Raw genomic sequence first — 22,487 nt, 5'->3', positions numbered from 1 at the left:
TCCATTTACAAAAGTGAGAAAACATCAGGCAAAAAGATTTCAAGCTTTAAGTGAAAAAAAAAAAAAAAAAAAAAAAAAAAAAGACTTCACCAGTCTCAAGAAATTCCCAAATCCAAGTCCTTTAGGTTCCAGGCCTAGGGATGAGGCACTGTGTTTCACAGCTCTACGTTCTGAGCTTGCAGCTCTGCCCTCAGAATCAGCCTCCCTTTTTCAGGAAAAACAGCACATGTTTGCAGCTGAGTAGTTATATCAGCCTATTTTCTGCCTGTAGAATTTGGGGCGTCTAACAGCCTTCTTACATTTTTTTCTGTTTCTGTCCCTTTTAATTCCAGGCTGGCAGTGTTCCTGCTGTTGTAAAATTCTCAAGAACTCTATGGGTTTCCCATGTATATAGTGGTGATCACCCACTGGGAAAGAGGCTCCTCCACAGATCTTTCTTGGATAATGCCATCTATACTTCTGGCTTCTGCTGAGATGGCAAAGGGGATCCATGAATAAGCTTATGTTTAATCTGACCTTTTGACCCTTCCAAGGTACTCGTATAATAATGTTTTCCAGCCACACCACTGACTTTCTCCCCAGAGCATGCTTTCTTGACAGTGAGTCCCCTAATTTTAGCATTTTGTGGCAATTAGGATAGGTTGAAAATTTTCCAAATCATCAAGCCCTGGTTCCTTTTTGCTCAAGAGTTCTTCCTTCAATCTCTTCCTTTCCTCTTGCATTTTACTATGAGCAGCAAGAAGAAAATAGGTCATACCCCTAACACTTTTCTTGAAAATCTCCTCAGCTAAAACATCCAAGTTCATTGTTTAGAAGTTCTGCTTTCCGCGTAACTACAGGATGCACAATTCAGCCAAGTTTTCTGCCACTACATGGTAAGGATCTTCTTTCGTCTAGCGTCCAATAACATTTTCCTTGGTTCCATCTGAGACCTCACTGGCAAAGCCTTTAACATCCACATTTCTGTCAACAGTCTGTTCGTGATGATTTAGGTGTTCCCTAGTATGATACAGGTCTCCTCTACCATGTTCCTGACCTCCTTCTGAATCTTCACTAGCTGTTACAAGTTGTTAACATCCGTATTTCTACTAAGTCGGCTCAAGGCAGTCAGGCTTCTTCTATCACGCTTCTCAGAATTCTTCCAGCTTTTGTCTATTACTCGATTCCAAAGTTGCTTCCACCGTTTTAGGTATTTATTTAGGTATTTCCTATTGCTGTTGTAATAAATTACAACAATGTGCTGGCTTAAAACAGCACAAACTGATTATCTTATAGTTCTAGAGGTGAGAAATATGACTTGCGTTTCACTGGGCTACAGTGAAGGTACGGGCAGGGCTGTCTTCCTTTTGGGAGCTCTAGCCTGTTTCCTCGCCTTTGCCTGCAGTTTTGCCTTGTTGGATGCCTCCTCCATCTTCAAAGCCAACAGAATAGCAACCTCAGGTTTCTCTCTCACTCTCAGCCCTGCTTCCATCTCCTTCCTTGACTCTCCTGCTGGTCTCGTTCTCTTACTAGTATTCCTGTAATCACACTGGGCCTGCCTAGATGATCCAGACCAGTCTCCCCATCTCAAGGTGCTTAGCTTACTCACATCTGCCAAGTCCCTTTTCCCACATAAGGTGACATATTCACAAGTCGGGATTGTTGGTAGAATTCCATTCTGTGCAGCTATAGAACTCATGGCCACTTGCTTCTTCAAGGTCAGCAAAAGAATGAGAGTCTGCTACCTCTAATGTTAGCTCAGGGAAGGCCTACAGCCCTCTTTTCAAGGGCTCACTTGATGATGTCCAAATCACCCAGAATATTCTGCCTTTTGAGTAATTCAGTCATATGGATTGGGCATCTTAATTGTATCTGCAAAATCCCTTCACCTCTGCCATGTCATAACCTGGTCATGGAAGTAACTCAGTCCCTCCCACACTCAGCAGGCTGGAATTATACATGGTGTGTACACCAGGGGGCGGGAGTCTCGGCAGCTGTCTTGGAGTTCTGCCTACCGTGTTCGTCTAGGACACTAGTGAAACTGGCCTTCTCTTTCAACTGTTATTGTATAGCGAAGGACCTAATGACTTCTCATAGCGTTTGGTGCTCCTTACTTCCTTGGTTCAGGCAAAGGGCCGGGAGGTTTACTCACCATTGCATTTGTAGCACAGTGCAAATGTCAACCCTGTAAAAAGGGCAAAGGACATTTGAGGATGATTATGAAAATAGTTATGACCTGACAGACCCCTGGGGTCCGTGGAACACTCTTTTCTATGATCTCGTCAATGTTAATGTGCAGTGAACATGTATTTGTGGAGTTGGGGCGAGCAGGAAGATCATTTTATATGTCTTCTGTTGTATTGAGCTATATACCTTTACAGTTTCACTTCTCTAGACAGTTGTATAAATTAGTTCAACCTTTTGAGAGGGCAATTTGATAAAATCTTTGAGCAGTTCTACTTCAAAGCATTTTCCGTCTGGGTACAGTTATGCATGCGTGCAGAGGTACATTTGAAATGGTGTTTGCAGCTTTCTTGTGCTTTGTGTCGGCCCAAAATTAAAACACTCTTAAATAACACAGTTGAATACATAAATTCTAAACCATTCATAGTCTGCAGCCGTTTCAAAGAATAAGATAGATCTCTGGAACTGGCATGAGAAAAGCAAGTTACAGAACAGGATATATGTAATATGAATCGATTTCTATCAAATTTAAGTGTATGTGAACACAGACACACAGACACGCACGCAGAAAGACACGGACATGCAGAGAGGCATATGGGCAGAGAGAGACACAGAAAGACATGCACAGAGAGACACACAGAGACACACAGAGAGAGATGCGAACAGAGACACGGACACACACAAAGATGGGGGGAGAGAGACACAGGGAGAGAAAGACAGGGAGACGCAGACAGACATGGAGAGAGACATGAAAGAGAGAGAGACATAGAGAGAGGGGCACACACACACAGAGACATGGAGAGAGAGCGAGACAGACACATACAGATCTGAAAAGATTGAGAGTAGCTACCTGTGGGGATAGATTTGGCTGCCTTTTATATTTTCTTTCTTAGGATTCTACACCATTGGATTCGTTTTTCTACTGAGCATATATTACGTTTATAATAAGCCAGCAGTGTAGCTGGCCCGGGCCCAGGCATCCTGGCTTCACCCCAAGGGCCTCTTCCTCTGTGTGTGTGGCTCTTGGAAGTGTTTGCCCAGGAAGGTGGTGATGACCTGAAGGTGAGTGTAGGGTCAGCTCGTGCACCTGGCCGCAGGGGCGCCGGCACAGGCCTCCTCGTCCGCAGGCCGGCCTGCCCCCGAGGCCTGTCACGCTGGTCTGCTGGGCCGTTTCCTAGTCCGTGGAAGATTCGCTCCAGTGATCCAGAAAGCTGAAAAGGGGGCTGGTCTTTAAGAGGTAAGCACAGTGTGATAACAGAAAGATAGTGACCCGGGCCCTCTAGGAAGTGTGTACGTTGTATCTTCATTTCAAAGAGAAAAAGAGCTGTGCTGTTTGCTCTGTAAAGATATTCCCTCTGGAAGATTTTCAGTGTTGTATGAACCATTGGGATCAGGAAGGAATCGGCTTCATTTGTCTGGAAAACGTCCTTGTATGTACCGCCTCCCTTCTAGATGTTCTTACCTACTGCTCTTTCCCCCTAAGGTGAGGTCTACACGATTTGCTCCTTAGTTTTTAAGGTCGATAATAGACATTTGTGCACCCCTGAAGACCAGCCATTTACGTGTCAGACCTTTTTTTTTCCCTGTCAGAAATGACTACGATGCTCAAATCAATCTTTAACTATTTTTTGATTGACAGTTTCTTTGGAGCTAACTGTAAAATTCACATGAAGGTGTAAGAAATACTCCAGAGAGATCCCGTCACGCTATACCAGTTCCCCAATGGTAACACCTGAAAAATTATAGTACAATGTCACAACCAGGATATTGATGTTGATATAATCTAGTGATCTTATTCAGATGTTCCGTTTTACTTGTACTCGTGTCTGTGTGTGTGTGTCTTCACATCTATGCAGTTTTATCACCTGTGTAGATTCATAGATCCACCATGGTGGTCCAGACAGAGAACAGTTCCATGATCATAAAGACCCTCTTGCTGTGCTTTATAAAAACAACTATCTCCCTTCTGCTGTGCCCACCCCCATTTCCTGTCCCTAAGTGCTAATCTTTTCTCCATCTATAGAATTTGGCAATTTAGAAAATGTTATGTAAATGGAATCATGTAGTATGTAATGTTCGGGGATTGGCTTTTTTTCACTCAACATAATTCCCTTGGGGTCCATCCAAGGCATTGCATGTATCAATAGTTTGTTGCTTTTCCTTGCTGAATAGTATTCCATGATGTAGATGTACTACAGTTTATTTATGAAGGTCACCTGGGTTGTTTCCAGTTTTGGGCTCTAGGTTTTTGTATGAACATGAGTTTTCATTTCTCTGGGATAAATGCCCAGGTGGGTAATTGCTGGGTTCTATGGTAGTCATAGGGTTAGTTTTTTAAGAATATTGCAAACCTGTGTCCCAGACTAGCTGTACCATTTTATATTCCCACCAGCAATAAATGAGTGGTCCACTTTCTCTGCATCCTTGTCAGCACTTAGTGTTATCACTATTTTTTTTTTAAGTCATTCTGATTGGTGTGTAGTGATACCTCATTGTGGTTTTAGTTTGCATTTCCCTGATTGCATGTGCTTATTGGCCATTCGTGTAAACCCTTCAGTGAAATGTCTCTTCATGTCTTTTGCCCATTTTAATTGGATTGTTTGATTTTACTGTTCAATTTTGAGAGCTCTTCATATATTCTAGACACTAGTCCTTAGATGGGTATGTGTGTTGCAAATATTTTCTTTTACTCTATAGCTTGTCTTTTCATCTTCTTAATAGAGTCTTTCACAAAAGGAAATTTTTAATTTTGATGGCGTCTGGTTTATCCATTTTTTTCTTTTGTGGATCATGGTTTTATTGTCAAGTCTATGAACTCTTCATCAAGCCCTTAGTCCTGAAGATTTTTCTCATATCATTCCTTCTGAAAGTTCTATAGATTTATATTTAAGACCCAAAAAAGTCATCAATTTTGAGTTAGGGTTTGTATGAGGTGTGTGAGGATGAGATCAAGGTTCATTATTTTTGCCTATAGATGCCTAGTTGCTCCAGCACCTTTTGTTGGAAAGGCTGTCCTTCCTCCATTGAGCTGCTTTTGCACCTTTAAGAGAAATCTCTTGAGCATATTTGGGCAGGTCTTTCTAGGTAGTTCATTCTGTTGTACTGCTCTGTGTGTCTACCCTTCTGCCGCTGTCTTGATTACTGTAACTATAAAGTAAGCCTTAATACTGGGTAGGCTGATTTCCCCCCCACTTTATTCTTCTTTCTCAAGGTTGTTTTAGCTATTCTAGGGCCTGTGCTTTTCTATACAAGTTTTAGGATAAGTTTATTTATGTCTAGAGAAACCTGGCTGGGATTTTGATAGGACTTGTGTTAAATATGTAGATGAATTTGGGGAGAGTTGATGTCTTTAAGGGAGTCTTCAAATCCATGAACACAGTATGTCTCTCCATTTATTTATGTCTTCTTTGATTTCGCTCATAAGCATATTGTAATTTTCAGCCTGCAGGTCCTGTACATGTTTTTCAAGTGTACAGCTAAGTATTTCATTTTCTTTGGAACAATTTAAAATGGTTATGTGTTTTAATTTTAGATTCCGTATGTTCATTGCGATTATATGATTGATTTTGATATTTGTTGCTCCTATATTGTGAGACCTTGCTGAAGTCACTTACTGATTCTAGGAATCGTTTTTTGTAGGTTCCTTGGAATTTTCTATGTAGATGATCATGTCATCGGCAAATAGGGATAGGTTTATTTCTTCCTTCCCAATCTGTATGTCTTTTATTTCTCGTTGCAATGTTGAACCTCCCACGCTATGTTAAATAAGAGTGGTGAGAACAATGGCCTTGGCCTGTTCCGGATCTTCAGGAGAGAGTGTTCAGTCTTTCACCATTAAGTCTGACAAGAGCTATGGGTGTTTTCTAGATGCTCTCAATGAAGTTGAGGTACTTCCCTCTATTCCTAATTTGCTGAATTTTTTTCATAAATGGGTATTGGATTTTCCATGTTGATAAGATTACAGGCAGACCTCGTTTTATTGCGCTTCACTTTATTGCACTTTGCAGATACTGCGTTTTTACAAATTGAAGTTTTATGGTGACGCTGCGTTGAGCCAGTCTATCGGTGCCATTTTTCCAACAGCATTTGCTTACTTCGTGTCTCTGTGTCACATGTTGGTAATCCAAAACTATTTGAAACTTTTTCATTATTATTATATTTGCTGCGGTCTGTGATAAGTGACCTTCGATGTTCCTATTGCAAAAAGATTACTACTCCCTGAAGGCTCAGATTATGGATAGCATTTTTTAGTAATAAAATATTTTTTAATTAAGGTACATACATTTTTTTGGGACATAATGCTGTTACACTTCAATAGACTACAGTATAGTGTAAACATAATTTTATGTGCACTGGGAAACCAAAAAAAATCATGTGACTTGCTTTATTAATATTCACTTTATTGCAGTGGTCTGGAACTATCCCCACAATATCTCCGAGGTATGCCTGTATGTGATTTTTTCTTCTTTAGGCTGCTGATATTGTAGGGCACATTGTTTTTCAAATTGTTGATCCAGCCTTGCATAACTAGAACAAGTCCCATTTGTTCATGATGTATAATTCTTTCTATACATTCTGTTTAGTTTGCTAATATTTTGTTGAGGATTTTATATATTAGTTCATGAGAGAGATTGGGCTGTAGTTTTTTTCTTAATACAGTCTTTTTCTGTGTTTATTATCAGGTTAATGCTGGCCTCGTAAAATAAGTTGGGAAATATCCCTCCTCTTTATTTTCTGGAAGAGGTTTTATAAAATTGGTATTAATTCCTCTTTAAGTGCTTGGTAAAATTTACCAGTGAAACCATCAAAAAGCCTGGAAATTTCTTTTTTTAGGAGCTTTTAAATGAAAAATTCTGTTTCATTAATGGTTATAGAAATATTCAGATTGTGTTTTCATCTAGGTTGAATTACTTTTTTTATTGTGGTAAACATACTAACATAGAATTTACCATTTTAACCATTTTAAATGTACAGTTCATCGGCATTAAGTACATTCCCAGTGTTGTACAACCATCACCACTATCCATTTCCAGAACTTTCTCCTCATCCCAAACAGAAACTCTGTACCCAATAAACAGTAACTCCTCATTTTCCTCTACCCTGAACCCCTGCTAACCTCTGTTCTACTTTCTGTCTCTAAGAATTTTCCCATTCTAGGTACCTCAAATAAGTGGAATCATACAAGATATGTCCTTTTGTGTATGGCTTATTTCACTTAGCATAATGTTTTCAAAGTTTATCCATGTTGTTGCATGTATCAGAATTTCATTCCTTTATAAGGCTGAGTAATATTCCATTGTGTGTATATACCATATTTTATCTGTTTATAAATTGGCAGACGTTTGAGTTGTTTCTACCTTTTGTCTGTTGTGAATAGTGCTGTATTGAACATTGTGCAGGTATCCGTTTGAGTTCCTGCTTTCAGTCCTTTTGGGCTTATACCTAGAGGTGGAATCGAAGGATCATATAGTAATTCTACGTTTAAATTTTTGAGTAATCACCAAAGTGTTTTCCACAGCAGCTGCACCATTTTATACGTTCCCACCAGCAACATACCAGGGTTCCAATTTCTCCACATCCTCACCAACGTTTGTTATTTTTCATTTTTCTTTTGATAATAGCCATCCTAATGAGTGTGAAGTGGTATCTCCTCGTGGATTTGATTTGTATTTCCCTAATGACCATTGACTTTGAGCATTTTTCATGAGCTTATTGACCATTTGTATATCTTCTTTGAAGATATGTGTATTCAAGTTCTTTGCCCATCTTTAAATCTCATTTTTTAAATTGTTGTAGGAGTCCTTTATATAGTCTGGATTTTAATCTCTTACTGGGTATATGATTTATGAATATATTCTCTCATTCTGAGATTGTTTTTTTATTCTCTTGACAGTGTCCTTTGCACAAAAGGCTTTACTTTTGATGAGGGCCAATTTATCTGTTATTCCTTCTGTTGCCTATGCTTTTGGTGTCATATCCAAGAAGTCATTACCAAATCCAATATCATGAAGATTTTCCCCTATGTTTTTTCCTAAGAGTTTTATAGTTTTAGCTCTTATGTTTAAGACTTTGATCCATTTTGAATTAATATTTATATATGGTGTAAGGTAAGGGTCCAACTTCATTCTTTGGCATGTGGATATTCAGTTTCTTGGTACCCTTGTCAAGAATCTATTGACCATAGAGTTATGTCTGGGCTTTCTGTTCTGTTCCATTAGTCTATATGTCTGTTCTTATGCCAGTACCACACTGTTTTGATTACTGTAGCTTTGTAGTAAGTTTTGAAATCAGGAAAGTGAGTTCTTCTTTTTCAAGATTCTTTTGTCTATTTGGGGTCTCTTGAGACTCCATATGAATTTTAGGATGGGGTTGTCTAAGTCTGCCCAAAAAACTGTTTTGGATTTTGGTAGAGATTGCACTGAATCTGTAGATCACTTTGGGTAGTATTGTCATCTTAACAATATTAGTGTTACATTACGTGAACACGGGATTGAGTTGAGTTGTGATAGTTTGTGGGTTTTGAGGAATTGGTCCATTTCTTCTCAGTTGTCAAATACATAAAGTTGTTCATAGCGTTTTCTTATTATCCTTTTAATAGTGCAGAATCTATAATGATATCTGCTGTTTCATTCCTTATATTAGTATTCTGGGGTTTTTTTCTTCAATTATATTTGTTAGTAAGGCTAGAGGTGTATCAATTTTACTGACTTTTTCAAAGAACAAGCCGTTTGGTTGATCTATTTTACTTTCCTATTTTCAATTTCATTGATTTCTGCTCTTACATTATTTCCTTCTGTCTTCTTGCTTTGGATTTGTTTTTCTAGTATCTAGCTCTTCATTTTCTAGTATCTTGGGTTAGGAACTTGGATTATTGATTTGAGACCTTTCTTTGTTTCTAATTTAAGCATTTAGTGCTATAAACTTCCCTCTCAGCATTACTTTAGCTACATCTCCCATATTTTGATATGCTGTATTTTCATTTTCATTAGGGCTATTTATTCTTAAAATTTCATTTTGAGACTTTCTCATTGACCCTTGTTTTATTTAGAAGTGTGTTGTTTATTTCCAAGTGTTTAGAGATTTTCTTGTTTTCTCTTATTTGTTTTTGGTTTGGTTGTTTCTAGTTTGATTCCATTATAGTCAGAGATACCACTCTCTATCGCTTCAATACTTTTAAATTTGTTGAGGTTTGCTTTCTGGTTGAGGGTGTGATCTGTTGGTGAATATTCCATGGGTGCTTAAACAGTTACTTACTCTGCTGCGATTGGGTAGTGTCCATTATGCCAGTTACATCCTGTTAGTTGATTGTGTTGTTTAGTTCTTCTATATTCTTGCTGGTTTTCATTCTAGTAGTTCTGTCAGTTGCTGAGAGTAGAGTACTGATGTCCCCAACTATACTTGTGGATGTGTTTATTTCTTTTTTTCAGCTCTGTGAGTTTTAGCTTCATGTGTTTGGAGACTCTGTTGTTTGGTGCATACACATTTACGATTGTTATGTGTTCTTGGTGGATTGATCCTTTATCATTATGTGACATCCCCCTTTATTGCTAGTGAGAACTGGCAGGTCATGTCTTACTGTGTTTTTAACACTCTTTCCAGAAGATTCAGACTTGTAATTCTTTGATCCATAGACAACCCCAAGGCTCTATCCAAAAAAGATAGGTAATGCATTGTAAATTACCTGGGCAGTTTGAGGATTATGTTATTGATCTGTAAAAGTCATTGAGGTTTTTTTCCCCACAAACATTGCTGTTTCTATTCTAAGTGCGTACTGTATACAGTACTGTCTATGCCTTTCCCTTCCCTTAAATTTCCTGTCCCTCTGCTACCTCCAATTATAGGAACAGTTATGGGAGTCTTGAAGTTCAAGAAAAACTATTGGAAAACTCATGTGTGGCATGCTACGTAACTGATGTGCAAGAAGTCCACAATTTTAAAGGAATATGGTTGAGCTGAAAGACCTAGTATTAACAGCAGTAACCACACTTATATAAAATATTTTGTTGGTGTTGTAGCCACTTTCAGTTTATGAGACACTCCCATACTCTACTGGGAACATAACGTCACCTCATCCCTGGGCAGTATTATCTGTGATTACGGTGCCAGGTTGAGAGTGGTGACAACCAAGGCTTGGAGCTCTCAGGGGTTGTGCTCAAGCTCTGGAGCCCCCTGAAGCATGTGGTCATCTCCTGTCGATCTGGGCTCAAGTCTCAGCTCCACTAATCACCAGATCAAATGTGGGATCATGTCCAACTCACCACCCATCCTGTGAAGAAAAGCAAGCAGAACTCGTCTCATGTAAACCTTCTTACATCTCTTTGTCATCCTCAAGGTGATTCTTCAGAGGCATTAGAGGGGCCTCAAGGACCAGGACAGGAGTGCTGTACTCATGCTGTGACTTCCCTGAGCCGTGCAGTGGCTGCTGTGTGTTGTTACTAATGGTGCTCCCCTTGCTGTCCCCCTTCCCCCTTTTAGAGAGATGGGACCATGTCACCACCACAACCAGGAGACCGGGAGCGACCAGAGCTCCAGCAAAGCCTGCAGGTAACACGGCTGTTCGGAGGAGGGCACTAAGGAAGACTCCGTGGAGCTCTCTGGGGCCATGTCCAAATGAGCTACCTGTAATTTAACCAACTGACTTTGTCTTTTATGTTTTAGGGCCCCCTGAAGAAAAAGAATTTGACTTGGCCGATGCCTTGGATGATCGAAATGATCAAGATCATGGCCACAGGAAGCCGAATGCAGGAGGAGGAGGTAAGTCATAGCTGGTTGAAGGCACAGGCCAGTGCTGTAGCTCCCTGGTCAGGGTGTAGCTCATTAACTACAACAGCCCACAGAGCCACTCCTGGCCTGGCAGAGCTGGGGGCACTTCAAGGCCCAGGAGAACCCTACAACAGTGGTTCTCAAGCGTTTTGGTCTCAGGACTCCCCAAATTATTGAGAATCTCTACTGAGATGTGGGTCACATCTATTGATATTTATCATCTTCGAATTCCAAAACTGGAAAAAAATTTAAATGAACAACAGTAAACACACACATGTTAATAACATAAATAGCATATTTTATGAGAAATAACTATGGCAAGATAAAGACAATTTAGTGAGAAAAGTGGTATCATTGTACATTTTTGCAAATTTCTATAATGTCTATCTTAGTAGGAAAGCTAGGGGACTTCCCTGGCGGTCCAGTGGTTAAGACTCCGCACTTCCTGGCTGGGGAACTAAGATCCCGCATGTTGTGGTGCGGCCAAAAAAAGAAGAGCTAGACTCTCACATCTCCATCTCCTTCTGGGCTCAAGTTGTGATATGTTGTTACAGTTGATGTATATGAAGGAGATCTGGCCTTATAAGAGATACGCCATTGAAAAGGGGAAGAATATTTTAATAGACTTTTCAGATCATTGATTCACATCATTTTTCTTTGGTAAGACACCCAAACTCGACCACTGGTTGTTTCTTATAGGTTAAGTGCAGTGTAGAATGTGAAACCATATCAACGAATTTTCCATAGTTGATTTCATTAAACTCCACAGGGATTCTCATGTACTTTTTAGTGGAACTTTTACCCATTCATGGTTTTGTGCATTACGCAGTGGTCATTTGGAAAATATTGATGTTCTTAAGTCTTTTTGACCTTCCAAATAATGCCATATTTCATTATGCAGTGCCCCAAATTCACATTTGTTAATATCGCCACCATCTCATTAGAAAAAGTCCTTAAGTATTGGAAAGTTGTTAAGCTCGCAGTGGTAGATACGGATTTTCCAAAATTCTCTTTTTTGTTTGAAATATTATCACTGGCAACAAGTACTGCCAGTGGTTTTCTTTAAAGTGACAGCCCCATTTCATTCATTTTCAAGAAAACATCTGCCAAATCCTCAAGCTGCCATAACCATAGTTAGCCCATCATCCTTTCTTTCTAGTAAAAGTAGTCTTTCATGGCAGAAAGCAGCTAATACAAAGCAGAATTGAAACAGTCACACATGTGCTTTTTTGAGTCAACTATAGGACTTTGGAGTGGAACAGAAATGCTGTAAGCGTGCTTCCCATTTCATCACAGAATATTAAAAGATGTGTACTCAATGGTTGAGCTATAATAAAATTAATTTTTCGGTTTCCTTGTATTGGTTTTCTGTTGCCACCATAACAAATGATCACAAGCTGTTTCTTTTGGTGAGGAGTTCAGGAATGGCTCCGCTGAGTTTTTCTCTTCAGAACCTCATACACCTTCAGTCACAGTGTCATCCAGGTCTGGGGTCTCAGCTGAGGTTGGGTTGTCTTCCAAGCTCGTGTGCTCGTTGGCAGAGAACCGTTTCCTTGCAGTTCTAGAACCAAGTGGCTGCTTGCTTCTTTAAGACCACCAGGAGATAGTGGGAAGCAACCACATAGCACAGGGAGATCAGCTCTGTGCTTTGTGACCACCTAAAAGGGTGGGATAGGGAGGGTGGGAGGGAGGGAGATGCAAGAGGGAAGAGATATGGGAACATATGTATATGTATAACTGATTCACTTGGTTATAAAGCAGAAACTAACACACCATTGTAAAGCAATTATACTCCAATAAAGATGTTAAAAAAAAAAAAAAAAAGAAAGAAAGACCACCAGGAGGAAAACAGAGACTAGATGGAAGGGGAGAGAAGGGAGGTGGGGGGAGGGGGAGGGGGAGTAGAGAAGAGTGGGGAGGGGGAGAGGAAGGCTAAGTCTGTTGCTTCTAATGTTTGGGCTCAGCAGGGCCTCAACCCTGTTTTAAAGGGCTCACCTGATTAAGTTCAGGCTCACCCAGGAAAATCTGCCTTTTGATTAATGCCAAGTCAAACTGATGTGGTAACTTAATTACATCTGCAAAGTCCGTTCACCTCGGCATGTAATATAACCTAATCACGGGTTGATAGCCATCCTATGCATGGTTCCACTCGCACCCAGTCATGGGATGCTGGGGTGTGTACACTGGTGGGCGGGAATCTTGGGGGCCCCTTTAGAGTTTTGCCTGCGCATTCATCAGGGATCCTCTTAAGTGGCAGTCACTTTCTGGGGATGTTGGACAACATTAAGTAACAAATTTCTTGTCTCTGAACAATGTGTTTGACATTGAGATGTGTGTTTCGTTTTCTCCAGGTTTTTCAGACAAGGATCTTGAAGACCTATTAGGGGGTGGTGAATACAAACCTGACAAGGGTAAAGGTAGGAGCACCAATTTGTCCAGATGCCTTATTCTCGTTCAAGACAGGATTATACAGCAGCCAGGTTGATTGGAGCTGTTCTTACTCAGACTCTGGGAAATCAAAGGTAGTTAGTTCCTAGACATCCCTGCTTGCAGTTTGGGGTTGACTTGGAATGATGCAGAGACTGTGCAGCTCAAGGGGGGGATTAATGAGCCAGTTTGGAAAAGCCACACATTTTCCCTGATGTTCCTTAAGCCAAGGTGCTGCATGGGTTAATGTGTCCATACTAGCAGAAGCTGTTTGCCAAGGCAGCACCAGTTACAGTAACTGAAGGTCAGAGGACTCATTGGGAACAGCCTTCCCAACCTGGGGGGCCTGTCACTCTTGGGATGGGGGGAGCAAAACTCATCATGACAAGAACTTTTTTAAGACACCCATAGCGAGTCAGATATCTTTTTTAAATATCTTTTTATTTTGCAATAGTTTGAGTCACAAGAAGTTGTAAAAATAAATTGTTCAGGAAAATTCCTGTGTACCCTTCACCCAGCTTCCCCTGATATCTTAACAAAACTATAGTTACATTGTCAAAACCAGGAAGCTGACACTGGTACAATATTGTTATTAAGTCACATACAGACCTTATTCAGATTTCATCAGATTTTGCATGCACTTGTGTGTGTGTGTGTGTGTGTGTGTGTGTACACATGGACACATGCACTCGTGGGTCTGGGTCGATGAAATTGTATCAGATGTGTCAGCCCTTCATAGTCACACCCTCCCCCAAGGCCAGGTAGTTTTAGTTCCCCCGCAAATCACCCAAAGATTTAAACCTTTTATCTTAATATGTTGGCAAGATCTGATCCTAGTATGGAGACAATGTTAGCCAGACTTGATGTGGCAAAATAAGTTAGGGTTGTAATTTGTGGTTGGTACTTGTGGTTGTAACCTGTTCTGATGGTATGTTGTGATTATAACTTTAGTTCTGGTGGTAAGTTTTTATGATTGTAACTATTGTGATGGTAACCTGTTGTGATGCTAAGTTGTGGGTATAGCATTTTGTGGTGATTCCCTGTTGTGGTTGTGATTTGTGGTTATGAGTGTAACAACAAGTTCTGAGTGTAACATGTCGTGATTGTATCCGGTGTCAGCCTGCTATACTCCCCACAATCTAGGCTGTGGCACTAGCATCTGCTGCTTTCTTGTAGGAATTGTGTGCCTTTCGTATGGGAACAGTGTTGTCTTCTGATCAAAGGATACTGTAGTCAAATCTGTCCTTCAAACCACCTTTCCAAACAGTGTCGTTTTGAGTAAAAAGCTCCAAAAACCTCTAAATGAAACTCACAGGTGTCAGGAGAACATGGAACATTTAAAGGGCAAACCCAGCAAATTAGCCAATTACTCCCAGGTGACAAATGGTATTTCCAGATGGTGAGAAGAGAGGGGTTTCCTTATTAAAAGTACATGTTTTAACAAGGAAGAAGTGTTAGGAAATTCTTTAATTAGGCTCATATTTGAATTTCTCTTGTAAAGAATAATCAATTGTTAGCGTAAGATATACTCTCTGTCATTATAGGTGTCAGTAAAAGAAAGTAGAGAGTCCCGGCAAAAAATACGAGTGTGAAACTGAAACTCAGGTTATGATAAGCACACGATGAAGTTCTCAGACAGTCTCCTCTATGCAAACGTGCTAATGCCATGTATGAAGATAAAACACCACATTTAAATAAATGATGATCTTCAGCATAAAAACAATCCTAATTAATGCATTTTCTAACTGGGTTTTAGGCACACAGACTCAACTATAGTTTTGGAGTGTATTTCTGAGATAGTATGTTATCTGTTGTATATTTTTTCTCAAGAAAACATTTCTAATGGCCCTGTAGGTGCCCCATATTTTGTCTGTAGGTAGTAGTGACTGTCTCTCGTCAACAGGTCCCGTCAGCCTCCTCCATTCCCTAGCATTTTCACTGACTGAGAAGCTTGAGCCAATCAGTTTCATCTCATCGTCCCCTCTGTGGTCTACACCTTAGTGTATGTAAGCCTCTACTCCCATTCCCCTGGAGTTGCTATTTGGTCCCCAGTCATTTCTTGGTGGTCACAGCCCTCTGTCCCATGTGACCTCTGCAGCATTTTACTTTGATGACCACCTCCTCCTTCACATTCTTTCCTCCTGGGCCCTACCTGGCACTCTCCCACTTTCTTGTTCTCATTCACTTCTTCTTCCTAAACACTGTTGCCTGGTGGGTCTCTTTCCTTGGGCGTCCAGTTCGGTATGTCATTCTCTTCCCCACTGAAAGGGAAGGGTATTAGAAACCAAGATCTGGGTGTTGAGTGTATTCATTAGTGGGATGTTGCTACTTCTAAACCCTTTAAGTGGGCAGAACTAGGAAACAGGAAGTACATGGGTGTATTTTATTAATAAACCGTGTATATATATGTATCTATAATTATTTCTGTATCTATTCATCAGCATCTGTATTAACCTAAACATGAGTTCATACTTAAGCCTTCTGGCAGTAGATTACAGTTGGAGACATATTTTAGTATTCTTTTCTTGCTGATCTTTAACTTCTCTCTCTGACAATGAGAAACCTACCATCCATCAACTGTTTGCTTACTTGCTCAATTCTGGTATTATACGTGTATAGCACAATCATAATTGTTAACCCATACTCCTATGAGATGCAGCTTTACCAACTGCAGTCCAGTGTTTGTTTTTCGTCTTTTGTCTTTACCTTGCAGTTTCAGTCAGAATACCGTTTTTTTAAAGTTACTTGCATAGCTCCTTTATTACCCCTCCATTCAGTGCAGTTCTGACATACATTTATAATGCAGATACATTCATTTGTCACAGTCTACATTCCATCCTGGGATCCCCCACCAACCTGGTTGATGTTTTGCTTGCATACATTAAAGGTCACTCCTTGTGGTATACATTTGTATGGGTTTTTACAAATGCATATAGTCATGTGTCCACCACCCGAGTACCATACAGAACAGTCTGTCACCATAAAAGTTCTTCTGTATACCCCTTTGGTACTCAGCCACTCTCTCTTTCCTCAGCCCTAATCCATTCTCTCTTAGTGCAACTACTAATCTGTTTATCATCTCCATAGCTTTTGCCTTTTGCAGAATGTCATATGGTTAGAATCATACAGTATGTAGCCTTTCCAGACTGGCTTCTTTCACTTAGCAGTGTGCATTAAAGGTTCCTATATGTTTTTTCATGGCTTGATAACTCATTTCTTTATAATATTATTTCATTGTCTAGATGTACCACAGTTTGTCCATTCACCTATTGAAGGACATCTTGGTTGCATTTAGCTTTTGATGATTATAAATAAAGCTGCTATAAATATTTACATACAGGTTTTTGTACAGACATAAGTTTTCAATCCACGTGGGTAAATACCTAGGTATATAATTTCTGGGTCATATGGTAAATCTGTGTTTAGCTTTACAGTAAACTTCCCAGCTGTCTTCTAAAGTGGCTGTACCATTATATTGGGTTGGCCAAAAAGTTCGTTTGAGAAAACCCAACCTCTTACATCTTATGGGAATAGCCGAATGAACTTTTTGGCCAACCCAATACTTTTCCATGAGCAATGAATGAGAGTTCCAGTTGCTCTACATCCTTATAAGCAATTGATATTGTCAGGGTTTTTAAAAAAATTTTTTTTGAAGTATATTTGATTTACAATGTTGTATTAATTTCTGCTGTATAGCAAAGTAACTCAGTTATACATATATATATATATATACTTTTCCATTATGGTTTATCTCAGGATATTGAATATAGTTCCCCATGCTACAGCAGTAGGACCTTGTTGTTTATCCATCCTATATATACTAGTTTGCATCTGCTAACCCCCAACTCCCAATCCTTCCCTCCCCCACCCCCCCCACCTTGGCAACCACAAGTCTATTCTCTGTGTCTGTGAGTCTGTTTCATAGGTAAGTTCATTTGTGTCATATTTTAGATTGCACATGTAAGTGTTATCATATGGTATTTTTCTTTCTCTGTCTGACTTACTTTGCTTAGTATGATAATCTCTAGGTCCATCCATGTAGCTGCAGATGGCATTATTTCATTCTTTTTATGGCTGAGTAATACTCCATTGTACATATGTACCACAACTTCTTTATCCATTCATCTTTCAGTGAACACTTAGGTTGGTTCCAAGTCTTGGCTTTTGTAAATAGTGCTGCAGTGAACATTGGGGTGCATGTATCTTTTTGAATTGTAGTTTTGTCTGTATATATGCCCAGGAGCGGGATTGCTGGATCATATGGTAGTTCTATTTTTAGTTTTCTGAGGAACCTCCGTACTGTTTTCCATAGTGGCTGCACCAATTTACATTCCCACCAACAGTGTAAGAGGGTTCTGTCAGGGTTTGTTTTTTGTTTTTTTTTTTCATTTTAGGCATTCTAATACTTGTGTAGGGGTATCTAATTGTTTTTTCATTGTATTTCCCTAATGGGAAGTGATGTTGAGCATCTTTTTATATTCTTATTTTATACTGTTCTTTGAAGTCTGTTCAGATTTTTTGCCCATGTGAAAAATTCAGTTTGCTTTTATTCTATTTTTAACCTAGATACAAATCCTTTTTCAGGTATATGATTTTAAAAATATTTTTTCCCAGTCTGTGGCTTGTCTCTTCCTTTTCTTCATAGTGTTGTTTATCAAATAATAAAATTTATTTTTTTTATAAATTTTGATTTATCAATTTTTTTTCTTTTACAGATCATGCTTTGGTGTTTTAAGAACAACTAAGTTCATGAAGATTTTTTCTTATGTCCTCTTCTAAGAGTTTTATTGTTTTAGCTTTTACATTTATGCCTTTGTTCCATCTTTTAGTTCATCTGTATGTGGTGTGAAATAGGAGTCCAACTTTATTCTTTTGCATGTGGATATCCAATTGTCCTGGCACCACTTGTTGACAAGATTGTCCTTTCCCTACTAAACTGTCTTGGCTCCTTTGGTGAAAATCAATTGACCACAGATGTAAGAGTTTGTTTCTGGACTCTCAGTTCTGCTCCATTGTTGTCTGTAGCTGGCCTTCAGCCAATACCAGTACTGTCTCTGCTGGGCATGTCCTCAGCTTCGGGGCAACGTGGAGAGTGTATCAAGCCCCCTATGGTTGTCTCACGTCTCTGTTAAATCCCTGGCTAGTTGACTGTCCACCTCTCCCCAGTTAAACTAGCTGCTGAAAGACCTGGGAGAAGGGGAAATGAGAGCAGCCCTGGGGGAAAAGGCCTCAGATTCCAGCTGTTCTCACAGGAACTAAATCTGTTTCCTGAAATGGCTGTCTTTGATTGTCCAGGGTTATAGTTGCTTTTTGAGAAGAGGATTTGTTGACCTCCTCAACCCCTCATGCCAGACATCCTCTCCGCTAGTATCTTCTGAATTTGGAATATTCTTTCTCTTTGCCTCCCCTCAAGCCCAGGCCCATATCAGCTACCCTTGGGTCATTACCTTAATCTCTTAACTGGTCTCCTGGCTCCAGCCTGTCCTCCATGCAGCTGCCAGAGAGAATCACCAGGAACATGATCTTGTTAGTCCTCTGTTTAAAACTATTGTGTAATAATGAAAAGACAAACAGCCCAATTAAAAAAACGAGCCTAAGAGACACTTCATAAAAGAAGTTATATGAAGATGCTCAAAATCTTTATTGGGGAAATGCGAATGAAAACCATGATGAGTTATCACAACACAGCCACCAGAATGGCTAAAATCAGAAAGACTGACAGATACCGAATGTTAGTGCGTAAGTGGAGCAACTGGAATGCTCGTACGTTGTTGGTGTGAATGTAAAGTTTCTTATAAAACTGAACTTAGACCTCCCCAATAACCCAGCAATTTCACTTATTTTTAAGAAAAATGAGAACTTATGTCCAAAAAAGACTTATAACAGAATTCTAAAAGCGACTTTATTTATAATAGCAAAACAACAACAGAAGAAACTGTAAACAGCCTAATTATCAATAGGAGAATGGATAGACAAATTGTGGTATATATTCATACAATGGAATGACTTACTGATACACAGAATAACATGAATAAATGTCAAAAATATTATGCTGAGTGAAAGAAGCCAGTGAAAGAAACAGTACATACTATGTGAGCCCAAACATGTGAAGTTCTAATATTTGCAAAACTAATTTCTAATGTTACAAATGAGATCCACGGCTGCTGTGGATTGGGGTGAGAACGGGGATTAATTGGACAGGGACCTGAGAGAACTTTCTGGAGTGATGTTAATTCTGTATCTCAGTGGGGGTATGGGTTTCACAGGTGTATGCATCTGTGAAAACTTACGAAATGGTACATGTAAGATTAGTATTTTATTATATGTAAATTTTACCTTAAAAAAAGAATCACAAGCAAACATGGAACTCTAGGTTATAATATGTGTACGGGTGAAGCGTACAGATGTCTGAGACTTACTTTGAAATGCATCACAAAAATAAGATTGGATGGCTAGAGGGATGGATGGACGTATGATAAAGTGAACAATGTAAACTGTTAATTATAGAATCCAGATGGTGGGTATATGAGTGTTCACTGTACAGTGTTTTCAACTTTTTTGAACGTTTAAACTTTTTTAATTGTCGGGAAAAATTGTTTAAGCCAAAACAACAACAACAAAAAGTCTCTTTAATGGCTCCCTAATGCCTATAAGATAAGTTCAAGCCCCTTATCCTGCTGACATATCTTTCTGCCCTAGACCGTCAACTTCATTTCGCCTCCAAACATGTGAACGAGCTGGTCTGTGCCTATCTTTGTGCCTTCACATGCTGTTCCTCTGTTTAAATGCCTTTCTTCCACCAGATGAATTCCCACTCATGTCCAGCAAAGGCTCAGCCACTGATCCCTTAAGGGACACCTCAAAGATCCCCTCCTCTCTGGAGGCTCCTCCCCTCTGTGGCCCTGTGGCCCTGTGGCACAGCACCCATCTCGTGCCTTTGGTTCTCGTAGAACTTCTGTCATCCTGCTGGTACAGCGTGGCCCGTATCGTTACTGAGTCACACCGAGTCACGTGTAGCTTTTTCACTCCTGCTAGATTGGGCTTCCTGAAGGCAGGCACCTTTTTCCTAGTGTATCCCTGGCACCCCCAATAAAAGTTTCCTGAAATGAAGGGGACCAGGACAGACCAAACACCTGGCTTTGCTCTCTACCCTCCCGCCCACGCTTTCCCATGAAGAGAAGAGTGACACATTTGATTGGCTAGGCTGACGACCTTCTGGGCCACATGAGTGATGGCATCGTGGCATGAAATGCTTTCTTTTGGACCCCAAAGGGAGCGATGAGGGAGGCCGTGCCCCCTCATGTAACTGGGGGGTAAGTGTGCACTCTTACGGGAGGTGAGCTCTATAAATCTGATCTGTGAACCCAGCTCTCCCCCAGGTGGTTGTGTGAGGGGCAGGGGGGGAGCGGAGAAGTACTCGGAAGCCCCGTTCATGAAGCGAACGCCTTACCTGATCTTCCTCTGGCTCCTGGTGTCTGTCCTCAGTTGGGAAAGAGCATGGAGGGGAGCAGGGATGTCATTAGCAGAAAATACTGCATCATTGTTTTGAGTCAAAAAAGAAAATTTCGGGCTTCCCTGGTGGCGCAGTGGTTGAGAATCTGCCTGCCAATGCAGGAGATGCGGGTTCGAGCCCTGGTCTGGGAAGATCCCACGTGCCGCGGAGGAACTCGGCCCGTGAGCCACAATTGCTGAGCCTGCGCGTCTGGAGCCTGTGCTCCGCAACGAGAGGCCGCGATGGTGAGAGGCCCGCGCACCGCGATGAGGAGTGGCCCCCGCTTGCCGCAACTGGGGAAGGCCCTCGCACAGAAACGAAGACCCAACACAGCCATACATACATACATACATACATAAAAAGAATGTAAGCAGACAAGAATATCATTAAAAAAAAAAAAAGAAAATTTCATATTAGAACCAGCTTGAGCACTCTTTTTACTCCCAGATGGTAGTTTTTAAGGCCAAAGCATGTAGTTCTTAAAACCAGAGGCAAGAGCCAAAACCCATACCTCTAAAGAGATGTAGACGTTCTCCTCCAGGTGTGTGCAGGTGTCCCCACGTGTGAAGCGGGAACCCATCACCTTTACTTCCCAGGGTTAAATGAGAAGCTGTTTTTGGCGGTGGTCAGTTAACTGACTGTAGCTTCCAGTGCCCTTTCCCTCCAGCTGCAGCCTTCTGGGGCCCAGGAGCCTCGGTCCTGGATTGCCTTCCAGGGCTTTGCACAGATGGCTTCCTCTGCTCTCCCCTCTTGTCTCGCGGGTGCCTGGACAGACTCAGCAGACTGCTTCCTGCCTTTGAATTTCCATTCCATGTGTTTCTCTTCTAATACCACGCATGCGAAGCCTTGCTGAGGCCTCTGCTTGCTCCCCACCTGGAACCTCCAGTCTTCTAGAGTCTTCCAGGCCCCCAGGGTTCCTGACTGAGTTTAAATTTTTTTTTACTGTAGTAAGACATACATAACATTTACCATTTTAATCACTGAAAGTGTACAATTCAGTGGCATTAAGTATGTTCACAATATTGTACAACCATCACCACCATCCATCTCCAGAACCTTCCCAAAGGGAAACTGTACCTATTAAGCAGTTATGCCCCATTCTCCCCTGCCCACAGTCCCTAATAGCCACTAGTCTACCTTCTGCCTCTGTGAATGTCACTACTTTAGGTACCTCATTTAAGTGGAATCGTATAGCATTTGCCCTTTTGTGTCTGGCTTCTTTTACTTGGCATGTATTCAAGGTTCATCCGCATTATAGCATGGCTCAGTCCTTCATTTCCTCTTACGGCTGAATAATATTCCATTGTATAGATATACCACGTTGTGTTTATCTACTTTCCCTCCCAAGTCTAAAGAAATCGTTCCTCTTCCATTTTTACTGTATTTACAGTCACTGACTCGAAATATCTGGGCCCTGTCATGGTCTCTTCCGAGCCATTAAGTTGATCTCATCATGCAACAGGGAATTGGGTCTCAATGGGAACATAATCATGGCAAAAGAGCTTAAGTGGAAGGGCTTACCCCAGAAACATTGCCTTCTATTGGGAGCTGACAAAAGTTAGGGACTTGCCCCCAGACAGCCCTTTCCATGTCTCTCTATGGACCCATTTCTGTATTTTTTTCAGCTTTCATAACACGAAGA

At 40.6% G+C, this 22,487-nt stretch overlaps 1 protein-coding gene across 2 annotated transcripts in view; it reads left to right on the top strand.

Annotated features, from left to right (window-relative positions):
- CD99L2 (CD99 molecule like 2) overlaps positions 1 to 22,487 on the top strand; it is a 105,091-nt gene that overhangs the window by 67,702 nt on the left and 14,902 nt on the right. For both annotated transcript variants that reach the window (XM_068532985.1, XM_068532984.1), the window contains exons 5-7: positions 10,639 to 10,707; positions 10,822 to 10,917; positions 13,278 to 13,343. In XM_068532985.1, coding sequence (XP_068389086.1) covers positions 10,639 to 10,707; positions 10,822 to 10,917; positions 13,278 to 13,343 — 231 coding nt within the window. The remainder of the gene's footprint in view (positions 1 to 10,638; positions 10,708 to 10,821; positions 10,918 to 13,277; positions 13,344 to 22,487) is intronic.

This window comes from Eschrichtius robustus, chromosome X, assembly GCF_028021215.1.
Source record: "Eschrichtius robustus isolate mEscRob2 chromosome X, mEscRob2.pri, whole genome shotgun sequence".
Classification (NCBI taxonomy): Eukaryota; Metazoa; Chordata; class Mammalia; order Artiodactyla; family Eschrichtiidae; genus Eschrichtius; species Eschrichtius robustus.
Note: the sequence above shows the minus strand (reverse complement) of the source record. Positions and strands in the feature narration are given on the sequence as shown.